This window comes from Apaloderma vittatum, unplaced genomic scaffold (assembly GCF_000703405.1).
Source record: "Apaloderma vittatum isolate BGI_N311 unplaced genomic scaffold, ASM70340v1 scaffold19409, whole genome shotgun sequence".
Classification (NCBI taxonomy): domain Eukaryota; kingdom Metazoa; phylum Chordata; class Aves; order Trogoniformes; family Trogonidae; genus Apaloderma; species Apaloderma vittatum.
The window spans coordinates 2,444-22,326 of record NW_009737217.1 but is presented as its reverse complement, the minus strand read 5'-3'; the positions used below and the strand labels follow the sequence as shown (position 1 = coordinate 22,326).

At 45.7% G+C, this 19,883-nt stretch overlaps 1 protein-coding gene across 1 annotated transcript; it reads left to right on the top strand.

Annotated features, from left to right (window-relative positions):
- Positions 1 to 821: 821 nt before the first annotated feature.
- On the top strand, positions 822 to 17,108 carry EIF2B5 (eukaryotic translation initiation factor 2B, subunit 5 epsilon, 82kDa). The gene is made up of 15 exons (XM_009877264.1): positions 822 to 940; positions 1,621 to 1,806; positions 1,897 to 2,074; positions 2,955 to 3,035; positions 3,669 to 3,746; positions 3,832 to 4,144; positions 4,761 to 4,906; positions 5,199 to 5,337; positions 5,968 to 6,069; positions 6,689 to 6,796; positions 7,682 to 7,772; positions 8,535 to 8,658; positions 14,033 to 14,158; positions 15,663 to 15,773; positions 16,839 to 17,108. Exons 1-15 carry the CDS (start codon positions 828 to 830, stop codon positions 16,902 to 16,904), a joined length of 1,962 nt encoding a protein of 653 aa, XP_009875566.1. The 5' UTR covers positions 822 to 827; the 3' UTR covers positions 16,905 to 17,108.
- The last annotated feature ends 2,775 nt before the right edge of the window (positions 17,109 to 19,883 follow it).

Sequence of the window (19,883 nt, the reverse complement as noted above, 5' to 3'; positions counted from 1 at the left end):
TTTCCTTGAGGCGGGAGCGGCAGAGAGTTTGAACAGGCTTGTTTCTGATAGAAGAAAGAAGAAGAACCTGTGTCCTTGCCAGCAGTAATAGATTAAAGAATATTACTAGAAAAAATGAACGAGGAGAGCACTTTAATTACTCAGATCAGAAGACTGAGTGTTAAAGGAAAGAACGCTCCTGGAGAATTTAGGTCTGAGTAATTATCTTACCTCGTTAGGTGATTAAATGTTTGTGGTGGTCATAATTATATACGCGAGGTAAGGCCTGAAACAAAGCAGCACCAAAAATGAGTTAAAGAATAGGATGAGATCACTCGGTTGTGAGGCAGTAAATCAGTTTGAAAGTGTGGCTTGAATCTCAAGTCAAGAGGCTACTTCACTTTAGGTTATTTTGCTCTTGATTAATTCTGGACACTCCTATTCCTGTGGCTTCATCAGTCGTGTCTGACAGGTTTTTCTTGAAACAGTTAAGCCTAGGTCAGGGAATCGGCGCTCTGGAATTTTAATTTTTTTTCCCAATCTCTCTCATTTATCTGAGTCTTCTGGAAGAGTTTTGTGTGTGATAACTTCATAACTACCTTTTTTCAGCATTCCTCTCTGAACTGAGGCTCTGCCCCTATAGGAGACAGAAACTAGTTCTTACAGTTTAGATCAACTCTAAAATTTTCTGATAAAAGGTTGTGGAGCAGTTACTCATGTTATTTTTCTGATACTACTGATGATATTTTATCTTCAAGTTGGAAGGGGCTGTTGTTGATGTTGAGGTATAGAATGTTTGTTCAGCTATTTATATAGGGTTTTTTAATGTTTTTTAGGCTCTTTTACCTATGGCAAATGTGGCCATGATTGACTATACCCTGGAGTTCCTAACAGCGACTGGTGTGGAAGAAACCTTTGTTTTCTGCTGTTGGAAGTCAGCTGAGATAAAAGAGCATTTACAGTAAGAATCTCTTCTTTTTAGCTTTTTTAGAACTTTTCTTAAAAGCCTCAAAGGTCTCCCTGATCCTTCTGATGAAAACTGCGTGCAAGAGATCTCCTGTCAACAGTTGTCTCTTAGCACATCTCCAGAAAGACCACTCATCCCACAAAGGCATCGTACAGTGTATTAAGAGGGTGAAGTGTTTGCGGATGGTATTTGTATTGGCATTTGACTTTTTTTTTGCCTGAAAACAGGGATTTCGTGTGGGCAGCCGCATAAATTAGAGTACCACCCTTTGCCTTACACCGTGCCGTGTATAGAAGCAGCTCTCTCAGCACCTTTGTCTCTGTGTGCTGCAGGTTTGGAAGCTGAAGAGAAGCATAGAAGTACCCTGCCAGAGGTACTGCTTTCCTAGGGAGAAAAGTTTGAGTTGTGTGTAACTTTTCCTTCTCCTCTGTCAAAGCTTGGCTCACAGTGGAGTTGGGTTTCCTGAGTTTCCATAAGCTACCGTCTCAAAGTCTGTTCAGTTCATCAGCTGTGTGCAAATGAGGGTACCTAAGCCTGGCCATAGCAGGCTCCCTGTAACAGGATTCTCCTTGTATTCACTCATCAGTGTGACGAGCGCTGGGGCACCACGTCCTCACGTGTTCTTTCTAGGAATATCCTCCTCATACCTTCCTGGTGTGTTTTTCTCCTTCCAGAAAGTCCAAGTGGTGCCGACACACCTCTCCCAACACGGTGCGCTTTGTGACTTCTGACCTGTACCGCTCCCTCGGTGACGTGCTACGAGACGTTGATGCCAAGTCCCTTGTCCGTTCCGACTTCATTCTCGTCACTGGAGATGTGGTGTCTAATTTCAATATATCCAAAGCCCTGGAAGAGCACAAGTAGGTGTTGAAAGAGTTCCCCAATGTGCTGAGACTGTGGGCTCTAACTCTCTAAAGAGTGATTTTTCAAGTCCTGCCCTTCTGTTTCAGGTTGCGTCGTAAGATGGAAAAGAATGTTTCCGTGATGACGATGATCTTCAAGGAGTCCTCACCAGGTCACCATGCCAGGTGCAAGGAGGATGACATTGTTATTGCTATGGACAGTGCCACAAACCGTGTCCTTCACTACCAGAGAACCCAGGGGCTGAAGCGCTTCCGCTTTCCGATGGTGCGTCTGGAACCTGGCGGGTGGAAAAGGGCTGCGGGAAGGAAGCAGCCTGACCCGAGGAGGAGGTCCTTCTGGAGTGAGGGCTGGGGAACTGTGCTTGCTGCTTCTTCTGGAGGAGCAGATGATAGGAAGTAACTCTTGGCAAACTGGCTTTTTTTCTCCTTTAACTTTTATTTGAGGCTTGATGAATTTGTGCTGGGACGTGCATGTTTGGGACTCATTTCAGAGTTTGAAGATGGGGCAGACTTACTTCTCACAATTTCATTTTAGCTTTTCTTTGATTCCTTTTCTCCGTGTGAAACAAGGGAGGTGGATGATTTGAGCTGTTGCAAGGGTTCCCAGAATGGGATGAATATACCACTATTGCACGCAAAACATTAAAAGCATTACTAAGCCTGGTACAGCAGGTGGAATAGGAGCAGGTGCAAGGGGTAGTAACTCATATTACCCCTGCCTATACTGCTCATGTAATATTGTAGTAAATGCTCTGTAAATGTATGCGAAGGCACTTGCTCCAGTGAGATAGAAGGATCTTTTTCAGCTCAGAACTAAGACTGTGATTATATGGCGTTTCCATCCCCAATAATCAGGAGATTATATTTTTATCTTCAAATGGAAGCACAAATCGCCATAGGAAGCAAAAAAAGGAAAAACCAAACCAAACAAACCCCCAAAAGAATAACTGTAGAAGTCCATACAAGTGTGTGACCAGGCTGTGCCTGCCAAGCTTGTGTCTTAGGGTATGTCGTAGATTTCTCTGATCTTCAGAACTTCAACTAGTTTGATAATTCAGCCAATGACTGCTCTGGCTTGTAGAAGGCTTTTGGGGTTCAGTGCTGTGTGAGGCACTGAGATCATCTGAATTTTTTTCCACTTTCAGAGTCTGTTCCAGAACTCTATTGAGAACATTGAGGTGCGCCATGACTTGCTGGATTGTCATATCAGCATCTGCTCTCCACAGGTGAGCCCTGCCCTTCTGAGGGTCCCAAATACAATCTGCATTGCTCTCTTTGTCCTGCTGCTGTGCAGGGAGGGGCGTGGGGCCTAGATGTACTAGATTTGGAAACCAAAACTCCCAATTGTGCTCAGTGACTGAGCCAAGAGCCTGAATGGTCGCGTGGTCCTGCTTTGTGGACTGTATGGGTGCTCTGACTGTACATGGCGTCCACTGCTCGAGGCAGAACTAAACAGTGGATGTGTCTGTAGAGTGGCTGATTTGACACAAAGTCTTCTGGAAAATAAACATTTTCATTTCGAGTACAGTAACATCTGTGGAGCAGAGGTGATGGCTGTGCTATGGAAAGTGTCAGCACTTGCAAGCTGGTACCGTGTTAGGATAACGAAGTGCTAAAGTGATGTTTGGCCCCTTCTGAAAACCAGAATCTGTTCATCGTGTCCATTAGGAGGAAGAGATGGGAAAGTCAGCGCTAGTAGCAGAAGTAATTAAAGCTTTAGCTAAGGCAACAGCATCACTTTCCTAGCTGGGTAATTCAGTGCTCTGAGGACCACTGAACAGCTGTTAAGTATGTGGATTCCCCAGTAATGTTTTCTACTGACTCTATTGTTTTATTTCCTTACATTTTACTCCTGGCAGGTGGCTGAGCTGTTCACAGACAATTTTGACTACCAGACACGAGATGACTTTGTGCGTGGTCTGTTGGTGAATGAGGAGGTAAGGAGGGGGTTACAAGGGTAGAAGGGAGATCCTACTACCTTGCAGTAGAGACTCTTCTGATATGCTCCTGCCTCTTTCCCAGGTTCTGGGAAACCAGATCCATATGCACGTAACGTCAGAAGAGTACGGTGCTCATATATGTAACCTGCTGATGTACGAAGCCGTGTGCTCCGACATCATCCGGCGCTGGGTTTATCCTCTGACTCCAGAGATGAACTTCACCGATGACAAAAATCAGAGCTACACCCATTCTAAACACAACATTTACCGAGGGGTGGACGTGAGCCTCGGCCACGGCAGCGTGCTGAAAGAAAACGTGCTCATTGGGCAGGGAACGGTCATCGGCAGTAACTGCTCTATAACGAACAGCGTGATTGGGCAGAACTGCAGGATAGGTGAGTGCAAGAACAGGGGACGTGCAGGTTCTTGCCAGGCAAGGGTTGGGAGTTAGATTTTTAAAGTGTGTTTGGCTCTGAGAGAGGATGATAGGTGGGTACTGATTGGCTTCTAATGGAAAGAAAGGAGAAAAGCTTGGGTTTCCAGCAGAGGAAATAAATTAAAGATTTCAGGGTACCCTAATGATGCTGAAAGGTGAGAGGCACTTCATGATTCATGCAAATAAGTTGTTTCAGCAGTAGAAAATGCACAGCCTTTATTGATCTAGAGTTACCAACATGCTGCAAATGAGAGACATCTGTCCCTATTTTTGTGAGCTGCCCTAGTACTACTTTGTCCTAGAATTTCCTATAATTTTGTCACTTGGCTGTTTTTGTGCAAAACTGAGATGTCAGTTGCTGTCAATGTGTTAAAAGATTAGTTTGTTCTCTACAGAGACTTATCTTTGGGTAAGAAGAGTCTGTAGCCCTCTCGGCCAATTTTTACCTTTCATCTAACATGTGTCATGCTTCAGGGGCACTGGGATTCAGTAAGATGCTTTCTAGTGGACTCAGCAGTGTGGGAGAGGAGCAAACTGCCACGCATAACATATTTGCGCTTGCTGATGTGTAACAGGTGATAAAGTGAATTTGGATGGAGCTTTTCTCTGGGACAGAGTACACATAGCAGATAACGTGGAGATCTGCCATTCCGTTATCTGCGACGAAGCTGAGGTGAAGGAGAAAGTAAAGCTAAAGCCCCGCTGTGTCCTCTCTTCTCAGGTGAGCTGTGTTTATGTCTGTTCTGTGTTCTGCCTTTCTTGGCAGGTTGAAAGACTTACTCTAGGTTATACCAGAATTAAGGACTGCTCCAAGCCTTTTGGCAGAGGTGGGGAATTTGCCGCTGCTCCCAGCCTTTTCTTCCTTTGGCTTGGCTAGGGCAGTGCGTTGTGTGACCCAGCAGTTACACTGGTTACTGGGCAGCTTGTCTGGAGCAGCTCTTGTCGCTGCTGATGAAGGCACAAGGGAGCAATGAGAGTATTTCTTCATTAAGATGTGTTGCACATCTTTGCAGGTAGTGGTAGGTCCTGGCATCACTCTTTCTGAAGGCACAGTGATATCTCTGCACCCACCAGATGAGGAGGAAGAGGATGACGACCAGTTCAGTGATGATTCTGGCGTGAACAAGGAGGAAAGCAAAGTGAAACTGAAAGGTATGAGAATCTCTGACTCCGTGCACTCTGGCTATGCAGAGGGCTTTGCCTTACCTGATCTTCTGGGGTTTTTCCTTCCTCCGTTCTGGACTGCAGTGCCAGGCTGGACCTTTGTGCTGCGTTCAGCTTGGAACTTGGGTGTTTTCACTAGGGCAAGCAAGTATATTTGACACAGGTCGGACGGTGAGATGTGCTTCAGTACCCCAGCATTAAAATCTTTGGAGACTCAGCTATTTTCCATTTTTCTCAGAGTAGGAGCCTGGTAGAAGACAATAAGCTGAAGTTGGAAGAGATGTTCAGTTCAAGGCAGGTTGCAAGAGCTATGTCCTTGTACCTGGACTGTGTCCAGGGACTTTGTCCTTGTAAAATACTGTTTCTAGCAGTCTGGGTTTGTCGAGGGATCTAAATGTGGTCAGCTGAATGTTGCTGCTGTAGGGAGGTGTGAGACGGTCACTTGTCAAGGCAAGTGAGAAGATAAAAGTTGAAATCCACTTACCTCTGCAGGAATTGCAGCTCCCTGTCAGTGAAGGATAATTAGGGGCAGTAACATACAGGTTATACCAGTCTGCTTCAGGATTGCCTGTAAACAGATCCAGTGCATTTACCTCCCAATCGCTGTTTCTTTTTCAGGTTACAATAAAAAGGATGTAGGCTCAGAGGGCAGAGGCTATCTCTGGAAAGCAGATGACAAGAACGAAGAGGATGAAGAAGAGCAGAGGCAAAGCCTGTGGGGTGAGGAAAAGTTTAGTGTGGTCACCTGGGAATGGACAGACTGACCTGTGTCAGGGAAACTGAGTGGGACACCGATAATTGTGTCTGGAGTAAGACCTGGGCTTTGCGAAGCAGCCTGCCTCCAGATAACAGAAATGTGTGTGGAGGTAGGGTGAGAGGTGGACCAGATTCTCTCTCTTCCTGTGCTCTCTGGAAGACATTGTATCTTTGACTTACGCTAACACACAGAGCTCTGCTGTGCTCTCGCACGTCATGGGATACCAGGCCCTCTATCAGAATATACTTTGGTTATTCTGGGTGCTGCTGGCTTTCTTCCCTCTAGTGACAGTGTCTGCGGACATTACTTCGTCATGAGTCAGCAGTCTGCACAAAATGTGTTTGCTTTGGCCCCTGTCCTTTGTTGTCTGCCTGCAGACTCCTAAAAAGTCCCATTATGCCTGTGCCAGCTGTAGCGTTCCCTCTGCAGCAAATCTGATCATCCGGACCTGTAAGTAGAAGCTTCCGTGCAAGGACAGATAGTTGCTGACTTGGCTGGAAGTCTCTGAGACACCTGGTTCCTTGTGCACATGACAGCTGCAGCTTTTGAGTGTTGAACACTGTGTCTTCTCTTCTTTGACAGGCCCAACCATGCATTCAGAGGAAGAGAGCGAGTCAGACAGCGACCTGAGCATGGGCTCTGAGGAGCCAGACAGTCGGGCAGCATCCCCTCAGCTAGATGACATCAAAGGTGAGAGATGGACTGTTAAAAAGTATGATGAGTGTGCTGATAACGCAGTGAGTCTGCAGATAATGCTGTGAGATTTCTGCTGCTTTCTCTAACTATATTGGAAAATTTGTGGATGGCTGTAACATGTTTGTTTCTTGACTTCGCTTCCTGCATTTTCTACAGAGTTCTTTAATATTCCCTGTATTGCTGTTGTGTTAACCTGAGGCAGGCAAGGATGAGAAGCTGGGTAAAGATCCTCCATCTTTCTCACTCCTAATCACTGGGCCCTCGTTAAAGTGACCTCCCTGAGGCAGCTGTTTGAATGCGAGTTCATTGTGTAAACTTGGAGATTGTGTGAAAGTCCAGCAGAATTTCCTTGTGTGGACAGCTTACTGCTGTGACCTTGCTGGAGAATTAAATGCCCTCATAGAAGCTGCCTCTTGGCAGATATGTTTTGGTTTTCTGTTTTGTTGTGTTAAGCTTATCTGGATTTGAAAGGGTTTCAAGCCAAATTGGAGGAAATAAGCCGTAAAGAGTCTTTTTCACACTGAAGTATCTCCCCAACAGAAATCAGTAAGCTTTAAGGCTGCATTCACATCTTTAGTTAGAGGAAAATGGAGTTAATCTGAATAGGAGAGGCTAGACTGTGAAAGTATAATAGAAACTCTGCTCTAAAAGGTTGCAAAGCTTTGTACTTTTTTGTGTGGATAGGCCAATGGTATCTAGAAGGTGGTCTCCTTTATTTGAATTACATTCCACAGTTGATGTGGGTTTGTGCCAGCTAATGGAGAACAGACAGCTGTGTCAGAATGCTTCCTCTGTTAAGAGCACAGTTTCTTCAGTAATAGTTTGAAGAATCTGTGCTTCTCCCTCTCATGTGTAACTATCTGTCCTTTCTTTCATTAGTTTTCCAGAATGAGGTTCTGGGTACGTTACAGAGGGGTGAAGAAGAACACATTTCCTGCGACAACCTGGTCCTAGAAATCAACTCCCTCAAGTGAGTGTTCCCTTAGGGATGGCATCCCTTACGCTGAACAGTTGGGTTTGACAGCAGATCTCGAAACAAGGAGAAACCATGTGAATACCCGTGTTTGATTGTTAAACATTAATTTTTATGGGTACAGAGCATGAGAAATGCAGATTAGAGATCACGACTGAATGACGACAGGAGCTGATGGAGAGAGCCAGCTGCATCTGTAGCATCCTCAGTGGTCAGGCTTTTCCTGCCCCAGTTCTGTAACAAGAGATTGAATTGTGATTAAGTAACTGAGGACGGAAGAGAGCAAGCCAGTTCTTGGCACAGACTGCCTGTAAATTCAGGCGGGAGCTCCCGCTCTGTGCATTGCGACATTCAGCCAGCTGCCGGCAGCTGGGCCTGTGCGGTGCTGGGGCTTGTCCACAGTAGCAGGTATGGGACACAAGCTCAGTGCCTTTCAGCTAGTATTTCTCAAAAACAAACGTGTTTCCTTTCCTTTGCGCCACAGTACTCTTACAGCGCTCTAGTAAATGTAAGGGTGCTGCCCCTGCAGCAGCTTGTCCCACTGCGATAGCAGGTTTTCAGGGCTTGGGGCCTTATGCAGGGCCTGGTGCAGTGCAAGGTGCTTTTATTGCCTGAACGTTTGGAAAACCAAACAAGTGAAAAACAAGTCCGGAAGATGAAAATCAATTATTTTTCCTGTCGTATGTCTGTGAAGAGCTGCAGTCTGCAGAGACCATGTGAAATGTTGGGGTATTTTTTTAATCTCTTTTTTGCTTGCAGGTATGCATATAACATTAGCCTGAATGAGATGATGCAGGTGCTCAGTAAAGTGATCCTGGAGTTCCCGCTGCAGCAGCTGGATGCAAACCTTGACTCACAGAACTATTTCTCAGCGCTACTCCCTGTGAGTCCTGCCCCGTTTGGCTCTTCTTTGGGCTCATCTCCCGGTGTGTAAGAGTCTGTCTGGATGCCTCAGGTAGTTCCTGGCCAAGAAGTCATTTTGGTGAAGCGTGAAACCACTTGAACTCCTTGAGCCACTTTGTCTTCTGTAGAAGTAAAAGTGAAAGTCTTGTACCTGCTTGACAGAACTCAGCTGAGGCTGTAGGTGTTGGGAGTTTTACCTCAGTACCTGTGTTTTTTTCTGTTTCTTATGTGTGACAGTAGAAGTGCATCACTTGTAGAAGAGGAGGAGAGGGGGTTGTTAGTGATGTCTTAACAGGCTTGCATTCCAGGAACCCAGTTCCATCATAAGCCCTGTCCCTGGGGCAGCAGGGAGTGCTCCTCGCCCAGTGGGATACTTTCCAAGGTCTTGCTTTTCTGCATACTGCAGTTGGTGCCAATTTTTTTCTAGCCTGACGCAAAGGCATGATATTGTTGTCTTTGAGTGGAGTTAGAGTTCTGTTGTGTCTCTAAAGAGACTGGTTGTATAATTGGATGAGAGAAATTTCTATTTCCAGACTTAAGGGAGACAAAATAGAATAGGATCTGCTTTAAAAAGCAGGCAGTCTTATCTTCATGGGTTTGCTGATCCAAGCTGAAGCTATTGCATTTTTTTGTCTCTTTGCTACAGCCCATTTATGTCTTTCAGATTTCAAACTCTACGGGTTTTGAAGGTGCTCTTTCAGAATGAATGGGTCTGATGCATTTGGGAAGGACTACTGTAATGTTTTTAGGAGATGGAGCTGAAGAGGAACACTAGATATCCTCATAATCTTTTCTCTAAGGTGCTTTAAATTGATGAGGAAGGGTGGAAAACAAATTCTTCTTTGTGTAGGTGTAAGCATGATACTTAATTCATCTCCTGGGTGTGTGGAGATACCTTCTGTAGGAAACGTCCATATAAACTGACCTGTTCATCAGATGGCTTAGCGAGGTTTTGCTGTTTCCATTTAAATTCTGCTTGCTTTTGTTCATTATTTTCCAGACTTTTTTCTTGAATAGTGCTTTCTATTCTGGAAAAAGAGGACTGAAGAGCAATGTTAGAGCAGGTGTTAGACTTGAAGTGGAAAGCAGTATGTTTAGACAACAAGTTGTCTGGCGTTGGTAGCTGTTTCTGATGGTTTGGCATGGGTGTTTTTCCAGCTAGGATATGGCATCTCCCTGTGTCTCCAAGATTGGGCTCCTAATCTAGCATGAGTAGGACAGGATAACTTCGCTGCAGCACCCAGTCAGACGTAGTTCTGGTCTGAGGTAAAGCTTACTGCGTAATATGTTGTGTGTAATTGCCAAAACCCCTATAGAAGCTAAAGGCAATGGAAGTAAGTGAAGGGCTCCCCTCTGGGTCACTTTGTCCATATATATTTCATCATAGGAAAGCTGATGCTCATGTTTAACAGCAGACAGCAAATCAACTCACCTTTACTGAGAAGTCATAATAATCTAAATATTCAGGGTGACTGTTCCCCATGTTATGGAGAAATGGAATTTCTCTGGGCATGTGCATTTATGAAGCACAAATTATCCTTAGATTTATTGAAGAGGGAGCTTCCTTGCCACTGTTTAGCATCAATGATGAGCTACGGTAGGTGTGATAGGAGTTTCACCGCTAGGCTTGAAGTGCTTTCTGCAGCAGGAGAAATTATGTAGAAGGCTGCTTTTTATTAAGAGCCAGAACCGATGTGGTGGGGATGTGGCTTGACACTTAGGGCAGTTTGACCATCCCAGCAGCCGGTTTCTCCAGGTGCTCCTTTGTAAAGAACAAACAGGGAGTTTCTGAGGGAATCCTTCTCTGGGACAGTTTTGTGCCTCAGCGTCTTCACTGCGTGCAGAATTGTGGCGCTGCCTTTGTGTTCTGAAATCAGCAGGGAGGCAGCGTCCTGGAGAGGTGCGCGGTTCGTCTTCAGTTGCATGTGGGATGCCAGTCACTGTTACAGTAACGCTGTGCGTTGCAGTTGAGATGTGCCTCGAATGGAGATAGTGAATGGGCCTTCAAAGGCATAAACTCCGACTGTCTTCCTGGGCAGCAACTTTGTGTATTTACCAAAAGGTCTCTGAAGAGAAGAGACCAGATCTTCGGGCAGAACGTGCATGTTTGTCCAGTATCTGAAAAAAAAAAATGAGGCTCTTCTGTGACTTGCGATTTTCTAATTAGTAAAAAGTACACTCCGTTAATTTACTGATACACTCTGAGAATCCCAAACACTAGCTCGGTATAGGTAATTGCTAACAAAAGCCTCCAGCTCAAGTGTGTAGCTGTGTAGCTAAAACCGCCTCAGTCAGTAGCGGTATCAAGCTGAGATCTGCTTTAGATGGTTTACATACGGTAAAGTGCTATTTTGGATGAGATGAGGATACTTGCATTCTGCAAGTGGTGAAGCCCACTGAACTCTGCACAACTGTTTTATGTTTCTCCCTGTCTTTGTAGCTCAGCTCTGATAAAGACATGCTGAAGGAAGATGGGTGGCTTGTGTAAGAGTGAGGGTAGAGTGGTCCCCGGCAGCTCAGAAGGGGAAATTGTGGAAATACCATAGTTACGATGTATGGTTTGACTTGAAACTGCAGTATGTGCTCTGAAGTGCTGGCCCCTGAGTGTGAAGCTCTTAAGTGCTGCAGCAATTTTAGGAAACAAGCATCCAGTAAAGGATATACCCATGGGTATTTTTCAGATGAGGCCTTGAGAAACTTATCTAGTTCGATGTATGCCAAGCACGTTGTTCGGCTCTTGAGGTGGTACACAAAACCAGTTTCTTGGAACTGTAGGCATTATTTGAGCAAACGTGACTGTAGCAGCTGATAAAGTGAAGGCTGCACTTCTGTTGTCGCTGAAACAGCATCAGACAAGGTTACTATGTAGGTGAGGATGTCCGAATGAGCCGTGGGAGGCGATACAGCCGTTCAGTTGGTTTTGCTGGCTGGTGTCTGCAGTGCTGCCCGGCAGCTTGCGTGTGTGGTGCACTTCTTCACATTTCTGTTAGGGAGCCTTATTCTGTTGTAACATTGTGCAAATGAACACAACATGGGATTGCTTGTTCAGGGACCGCATGGATCTCTGGTATCACTGAAGCAGTTCATGGTGATCAGCACGGATGCTGTAATGGCGTAACAGGTTGGATTTATAGCTTTGTCCCTTGTGCTTTGCACGTGCTTCTTGATGGTGCTGGAGGTAGAGGTGCAAAAGGCCTGGTGTGGAGATTGTCCTTCTGACAAAAGAAAAGTAGATCGCAAATCCTTTGAAATTGAAGTTGGTACTGACCAGATCTGAGGAAAAATGAATTAACCTGTCAGAAGAATTTGATTGCTTTCTCTAGACTGTAGATTGTTGTGAGGAGTTATGCCAGTAGAGTCAAAGCCTGGAAAATTATGATATTATCCTTAGGGCTGTCAGGTGTATTTTTACATGTTTTTAGTCTTTTATTCAATCTGAAACAATAGCAAGCTTCTATTTCTGCAGTTGAGATTTCTCATGTAACTCTGGTCATACAGGCTCTGTGGGCCTGAGCCCTACTTTCCCCGTTAGCACCAGTTACATGTTTTGACCTGAGGTGGTACATTTTTTCCTTCTTTCCTTTCCCCAGCAATAGGCGTGCTGGATGGAGTCCTGAGGTTGTGAGTGTTTATAGCTCTGCTTTCTTTCTCAATAACTTGCTTTCAGAAGCTCAGTAGCTTCTGGTTAGAATTGTGCCTGGTTATGATTTAAAGGTGTTAACAGAAAGATATTACAGAATATTTCTTAGCCTGGAAAGAACTTGCTAGTAGCTTTACTTCATTTGTGGTGAAGAAATCCAAAGGGTAATAAAAATGCAGATGGTTGTAGAGAAGGGAGGAGTGTTGAGGATTAAGCATTTTGCTAAAGGTGAAAATACTTTCTGGAAATACGCCGTGCAACCCTCAGGTTTTCGTTGTGATACTGTGATGATTAGGATCGTTCCGTGCCATTACTGTTGTTCTGTGAGCCGGTCCATGTACTGCTGCACAGATCCATTTGTTTGTACTAATCCTCTTCTTTGTTTCTGCTTGAGGCATGCAAATTCCAGCATGGTTGCATAGCAAATGTGTCTGAGGAGATGGCAGAGCTCAGTGCTGCAGACAAGCTGAGCCCTGTATCCCAGCCGCCCACCGGAGCCTGGGTTCTAGCTCCACTCCGTGTCCTGGAGCTCTCTCTCTGGCAGGGCTGCTGCCTGTTAGCAGTCATCCTGGGCAGAATAATGCTGATTGACCCTGAAAGTAGCTTCCACAGATCTCATCACAGCCCAAGACCCTGTCACTTAACAGTTTCCCTTCAAAACAGACTAGTTGTGTTGTGTAAGGAGATGCTGTTGGAAGCACAGTGAAACGCTCTGTCTGGACGGCCGTGCGAGGGATGTTCTGCTGTTGCATTATTCCATTTAAAAAGATGTAGAACTCTCATTTAATTTCCTACAATGTTTTTGTAGGATTGTCCAGTCATGATGTGGCCAATGAGGAATCTTTTTGTATCTTATGTTAAGCAATTTAAAAATTATTACAGACAGGGATCTAAGATCTTTATTACCTCATATCCCAGACTCAGGTCAGCCTGTGCTGCTTTGCAGAGCTTTCCTTGCTGCTTACTTTCCAGATATGTACAACAAGTGAAGAAGCTGTGGGAGACTCAGACAGAAATACTGTTTTGAAGAGGCAGCACCAAAATCATTAAACTAAAGAATTCATAAAAGAAAAAAAATGCCTTGGAGGAGAGAACTGTGATCAGCTGACAGCATAACAGCTTCTTGCCCTTCATCCTTCCCATCCCTTCCCTGGAGAAGATTCCAGGATCGAGACAGGCCTGTGGGCACAAAGCAAATGTGGGCTTGTGCATAGGGGCTGCCTCACTGTGTTCCTGTTTTAGGGGTGGCTGTTTCGCACTGTACATTTCTACTCATCTGGTAGTTATCCTGGCACTGTCTTATTTGCTTTTTCTGCTTTGACAGTTCTAGGGAAATGTCAGCTGCTTTGTAGGGTAAAAGTTCGAGTAGTTTGTCTGTACCTTTCTACACTGGTCTGCCGTGAAGTGATTTTCTTTGAGCGCCAGACTCCATTAAACACTTTTATTGTGAAAATGCAGTATTCCATCCAGAGAGGCAAAACCAAGAAAGCTCATGGATATCCTTGAAGCTGCGTAGTAAAACCAGGTCCTGTGTATGTGTGTGAGGCTTGATAGCACCTGTTTCATGGGCAGAGTGGGACAGATTATTGTCAGCTGAACTGTTCCTTCAAATGCCTTCCTGGGTCAGTTTCTTAGAGAACACAGCTGAGAAACAGGGCTGAGTACACACATCCATCTCAGAGCTCAGGAACTCTTCTGTGTTTTTCCCCTGCAGCTGTTGAAGAACTGGACTCCACTGTTTAAGAACTACATAAAACGGGCGTCAGATCACTTGAATGCCTTATTTGCCATTGAGGAATTCTTCCTGGAACATGACAGCCTCTGCACGTCGATAGCCAAAGTGAGTATCCACTCCCAACTCTGAGGACCTGTTTTTGCTAGATTCATGGTGAAATGCATCCTGTTTGCATCACGGGCTTGTGTGCTTTTAGAGGAGGGAATTTTGGAATCTCAGTGGAGAGGGTGTTTAGAAAATCCATCTGTAGCAATTAGTTTAAAAAAAGAAAAGTTTTATGTCTTCTGGTACCTCTGAGGTAGCACAGCTGAGGGTGAGTATTAATTACCAACATGCAGCCTGAAGAGGAGCTATTATTTTGCAGCTTCTAACCTGGATGCCCTTGTTGTGGGATGCTGGAAGGGGTGGGAACAGAGTCTTGCTTTAGGAAGAGCTTTACTTCATTGGTTTCTCCCTGGTCTGTGGGATGAAACTGCCAAATGGTTTATCCTACTTTAGAGTGCAAAACAAGCAAAGATGACAATATGGGTGAGATTTCTTATTCAGGCTGAGCTAGTTATGAAACTGGGAATAAAGGGGAGTTGACTTGTGGCTTATTACCCACCTCCTTGCTTCTGAGTGTTTTCAGTACATGCCTCCTTTACAAATATTTTGTCCCTGCATTCTTTCTCCCCTGTCACACTGAGAGCATTTGCCTTGGATTGCAAACCTTTAGCAGTGTCTCAGGAAGCCTGTGTATCTTTTGGAAGAGCTCTCCTAGAGCCTGCTTAACTCTTGGTTCCTCCAGAAAGAGTGATGTTAACTTCTGCTACCAGTGCTTCTGGCTAATGGCAAAGCACTTAGGACTAGAGCCAAAAGCCTCCAGTTTGGTGAGCCAAAAGTCCTTGAAATACAGCAATTGTCTGGCACGTGTCCATTGTCGTAGGGGCCTGGGTTTCCCTGGAGGCTGAGAATTGAGGTGACACTTTATATTTGGAGTTGGCAGCCAGCTGTGTCAGCGCTCTGCCGCAATGAGACCAGCTGCAAAGTGCCTGCTCTGCCTGAGTGCAAAGGCCCCCTGAGAAAGCACGATCGCGTCTTCCCCTCGCTGCACTGGGCAGGAGTTTGAGCTGATGAATGACTGATTGCTGTGACACCTGCCCTAAGACACTTAACAAAGAACTGGCAGGAGGAGGGAGCCTGGAGCAGAGCTGGATAAATCTGTGCTCTTTGCACATGTCACTGTCATATGTATGGCCCTGTGTAAGAGCTGGTTGTTAGATGTGCTTTGGGGATGAGTCTTGGGATGCTTTAAAAAGAGAACTTAGTAGCATTTCAAAGTGACATTCTCGGTGGCCCTTTATTGCCCACAGCTCTCAATCATACCCTGCATCCAGAGCTGAGGCTGATCGGGCGTGAACTTTGACTCATTATGTGTCGTAGCATCTAACTGTTGGGAGCATAGGGCTTGGCTGGAGAAGCACAGTTGTGTTTAACAATAAAAGCAAAATGAAGCAGGCTGAGTGCCTTCCGTGGGAGACGCAGATTGTGTGCAGATCTTGTGCTTGGACATGAGCTAGTCCCAGAAGAGTTTACAGAGAGCCCTGCTGATCTTTTCTCACCAATGCAGGTGTTGATGACATTTTACCAGCTGGAAATTCTGGAAGAAGATGTAATTCTCAATTGGTTCTCTTTGCGGGACACATCTGACAAGGGAAAGCAGCTTCGGAAAAACCAGCGGGTAGGTCTCAGAGGTGTTTAAAGAGGTGGGGCAGGAGAGAGAGAGAGAGAGACAACAGCTGCTAAAAGAAAGAGTGGAGTTCCATGCCACTGTCACCTTCTGTGGAGCAGCTGCCATTACGTGGTGAGCCAGTAATGCCCCGGTGCCTTGAACACCAAGCAAGGCAACTTGTTTTCCAGAACAGACATTTCTGGATGTTCTGCCGTAATCATCCTGTTTGGATGAGGATTGGAGGTAATAGGAGAGGGTGATTGTTTTCAGTGGGCTCTCTGTAGCATGAGGACAGCGCTTTCTGGACTAGCAACATGGCTTCTCGAAGCCAACACCCATCTGAAATGGGCTTTACGCCAATGCCCTGCGTGCTGGCCCCATGCAGTTCCTTTGAAGCTTTCATTCCTGGCTCACCAGTCCCTTCGCATGTATTTCTAAGCGCTTGCTGTACTGAGTGGTTTCATTTGGCTTGTGTTGCAAGAAGTTTATGAACTTCCCCCCTCCATCAGGCAGAACTTTGTGCTGCAGTTTGGCTGAGCCCTGTTCCAGTCCTCCTCCCTGGGTCTGGATGAGGAGCAGGGGAAAAAAGCCATCTCTGAAGAACTTCAGCTTTGTTTCAAACCTTTGCAGAGTCAGCTCTTAGTGCAGGTCAGCAGTGCTTTCAGCTGCTATTTTAGCCCAGTTAAAAGGTAAAATCAACTGCCTTCTTAGCAATTTCTCGGGGAGTATTTTTTTTCCTCAGCGGAGTTTTCCTGACATGTCTTAGCTAAGGTGCAGCTGTCATCTCTTCTCTCTCAAGCTCTGAAAAACTCTCCAACTTTTGTCTTTTTGCTGAGTTTTGTTGGAGTTGCCTGACTGGAGGAATCTCCCACAGGAATCTAATCATAGTCTGGGTCTGTCCATGGCATCCCACTTAGTTTGCATCTAAATTTTTGTCTCTCTCTGCCTCTATTTTTTTTTACTCTTTCTCAGTTTTGTGCACGATAGTGCTGCTCGCTGCCACAGTGTAGTTGAGCCTTCCCAGCATCTGTTTGGTCTCACTTTTTACTCGAATGCATTTTATTCTCTCTGCAGCTCCAGAAGTTTATCCAGTGGCTGGAGGAGGCAGAGGAAGAGTCGTCTGATGGCGACCAAGACTGAGATGGCGGCTCCGCCTGAGAAGAGGCACCCTTGCTGCCTTTCTGGGCTGAGTGAGCAGGGAAAGATCCCTGCCAGCGCATGGTGTGTAGATGTGGGGCCTGACATCGAAGTGACTGACAATCCCATCGTTAATTAAGTTGTGCGTTCCCAACTCTGCCACTTTCCTCCCTCCCTCGCTTGCCCAGTGGCACCTTATGTTGGATGGTTGCAGCCCAGTGTGAAAACCATAAGGGAAAAGCAGGAGGTGGTGATACCTAGAATCCCTCTGGAGCCTGGATGTGATACACTATAAGCTGTCTTTTTGGGAGGTCCTTGTTACTAATAAAAAGGGAGCAAACAGATGTGAATGCATGCAATGCCCTTAATAAATCTAACCGTCGGGTTTGTGGAAGAATGGTCATACAGCTGAGTTACTTGGAGTCATTGTTGCCTCTGCATTCTGCTGAAGAGACATGGGCAAGGTTGCTGAGTAGGAGGGTGTGGATAAGGATCTGCGGTGCAGGACCGGGATGCAGGAGTTCCTGTGTCTGGAGAAGGTGCAGTTTTCTGAGGATGCCCAAGGCATTTTGCAGCTTATAAGGCACTTCTGTGATCTTTCCAAAAGGGAAAATCTCTTGCCATCTGCTGTGCTAGGATCTAACATGAGGTTGCACAGTAGAGTTGGTGAAATCATGTGTTTCCCCCTTCTGTAGGACAGGAGGCTGATACGTGCTCAGTTTCCCCCGTGGGGGGTTGGCTAGTAGTCGATGTGTGCTGGCCAGTGAAATGCTGTTTGGATCATTACATCTTAGATGTGATCTGTCTTCTGTGTGTCCCCAGGTTAGCAGACAGAAGTGTCTATTTTTTTTGTGCATAAAAGGGAGCAGAGGTGCCTCCTCCTGCTGCACCAAATACGTTTGTTTTGCTCTGGGGCCACTGACCGCACCAGCTGCTTTAAGGAGGATGCAGATTCCCAAGCTCTGCTCCAGTGTGAAAAGGAGCGAATGGTATTTCCTTCAGCAGCACGTGCTTTGTGTTTCCATGTGATTTCGGTTCTCCAGACTTGCTTACTTCATGTCCTTTTGATTTATTTGAAAACTTCCCTTCCCCCAGACAGCAGGGAAAGTGCTGCAAGCCCGCTGTGAAGCTCCGCAGCCGCAGAGCAGCCCAGCAGCGTGCCTCTGGCGCTTTGTTGCCAGCACAGACAATGTGTGGCAGCAATCTTTAAGAGCAGCTTTCTCGGAAGCTTCGCTGTGCCGTGTTCTTCCTCGCTCTCAAAAGAACAGAGCGAAAAAGGCACAGCAAGAATCGGCTTGTGTTCCTAGGTGGGTTATTTGTTGGATGTGCTGACCTTGCCTCTGCCCCTTCAGGAGGAGCACAGAATAAATCCTTTGCAGGGGCAGGGGGAGGCGGGGAGGGGAAATGCACTGGCGCTGCCTGCTCAGGATATTTATTTGGCCATTTCATGGTGCCACAATTGTCAGTGAGGGGACAGTGTTGGATTCTAGAGACAGGGATACTGCCGCTTAAGAACTGATGTTCAGGCAGGGCGATCTTGTGCGCTGACACGATCAGTTGCCAGGATTGTGCATAAATGTGCTTGTTTTCTGACATTGCAAACTCGGTCTTGTAAATGTTGGGGAAATAGTTGGTATCTGAATTTTCTGTATCTGCCAATATTTAATTCAGGGAGCAAATAAAAACTATCCTGGTGTTACCGTCTTGTTTTCTTTGTTTGACTTTGAATGGTACGTCTTCAGTTGTGGCACATGCCTGAGTAGGGCTCAGTGGAGAAGCTAAAAAACTTATTGCTACTTTTCCCTTGGGATTTGAAGTGTGCAATAGGCAGGTGGGAAACAGCACACCATTGAGTTGGCATAAATGTTCAGCTGTCCTCATCCTTCAGGCCTCAGTGGTGTGTGTGGTGCAGTGGTTTTACAGGTGCTGAGAACAGAGTAGCAAAAAGATGACAAAACAGAACACCTGATACTCTCCAAGGTGGAGTTCTGTCATGGTGCGGCACCCTTAGAGGCAGGTAAGTGTATACTTTTTGAAGGAGCATTAATTGCATTGCTTAAGTATAGGGTAGGATAAATGCTTTCTGTTGTTTGCAGTCAGGATTTATATTTGGTTGGAAGACTAGAAATGTGCAAGACTAGATTGTGCAATCACTACTATCCATTTTTTTGAGCAATGTAAGCAGTCAGTTGTTTTTTTTTTTCCTAAGGCCATAGTAGTCAGCTTGTCTGAATTCCCATCTGATGTGGATGGATGGATGGATGAATGTCACCTGGTGTTCCTGTATCAAACCCATAACGTCAGTTAATTCATCTGTCTTTTAGAAAAAGATAATAGCTTTGTGTTGCTTAAAGGTGTGTGATGGAACTCCAAGTACATCCACCTCTGCTTTGGGCTGTTTTGAGATGCACTAAAATCATAGAATCTTAGAACGCATTGAGCTGGAAGAAACCTTTAATGGTCTAGTCCAACCCCCCTGCAGTTAAAGATGCTTTAACTAAATCACATTGCTTAGAGCTCCATCAAGCCTGACCTTGAATGCCTCCAGGGGTGGAGCCTCCACCACCTCTCTGGGCAACCTGTTCCCTTGTTTCATCACATTCATGGTAAAGAACTTTTTCCTAATGTCTAATCTAAAACTACCCTGCTCTAGTTTAAAACCATTGCCCCTCATCCTATTGGTACCTGTATGGTAAACAGTCCCTCCCCAACTTTTCTGTAGCCCCCGTCAGACACTGGAAGGCCTCTATAAGGTCTCCCTGGAGCCTTCTCTTCTCCAGGCTGAACAACCCCAACTCTCTCAGCCTGCTGTTACAGGAGAGGTTGTCCAGCCCTTTGATCCTTTTTGGGGCTCTCCTCTGGACCTGCTTTAACATGTCCATGTCCTTCTTGTCTTGGGGGCTCCAGAGCTGGACACAAAACTCCAGGTGAGGTCTCACCAGAGCAGGGCAGAGGGGCAGAATCACCTCTCAGTCTGCTGGC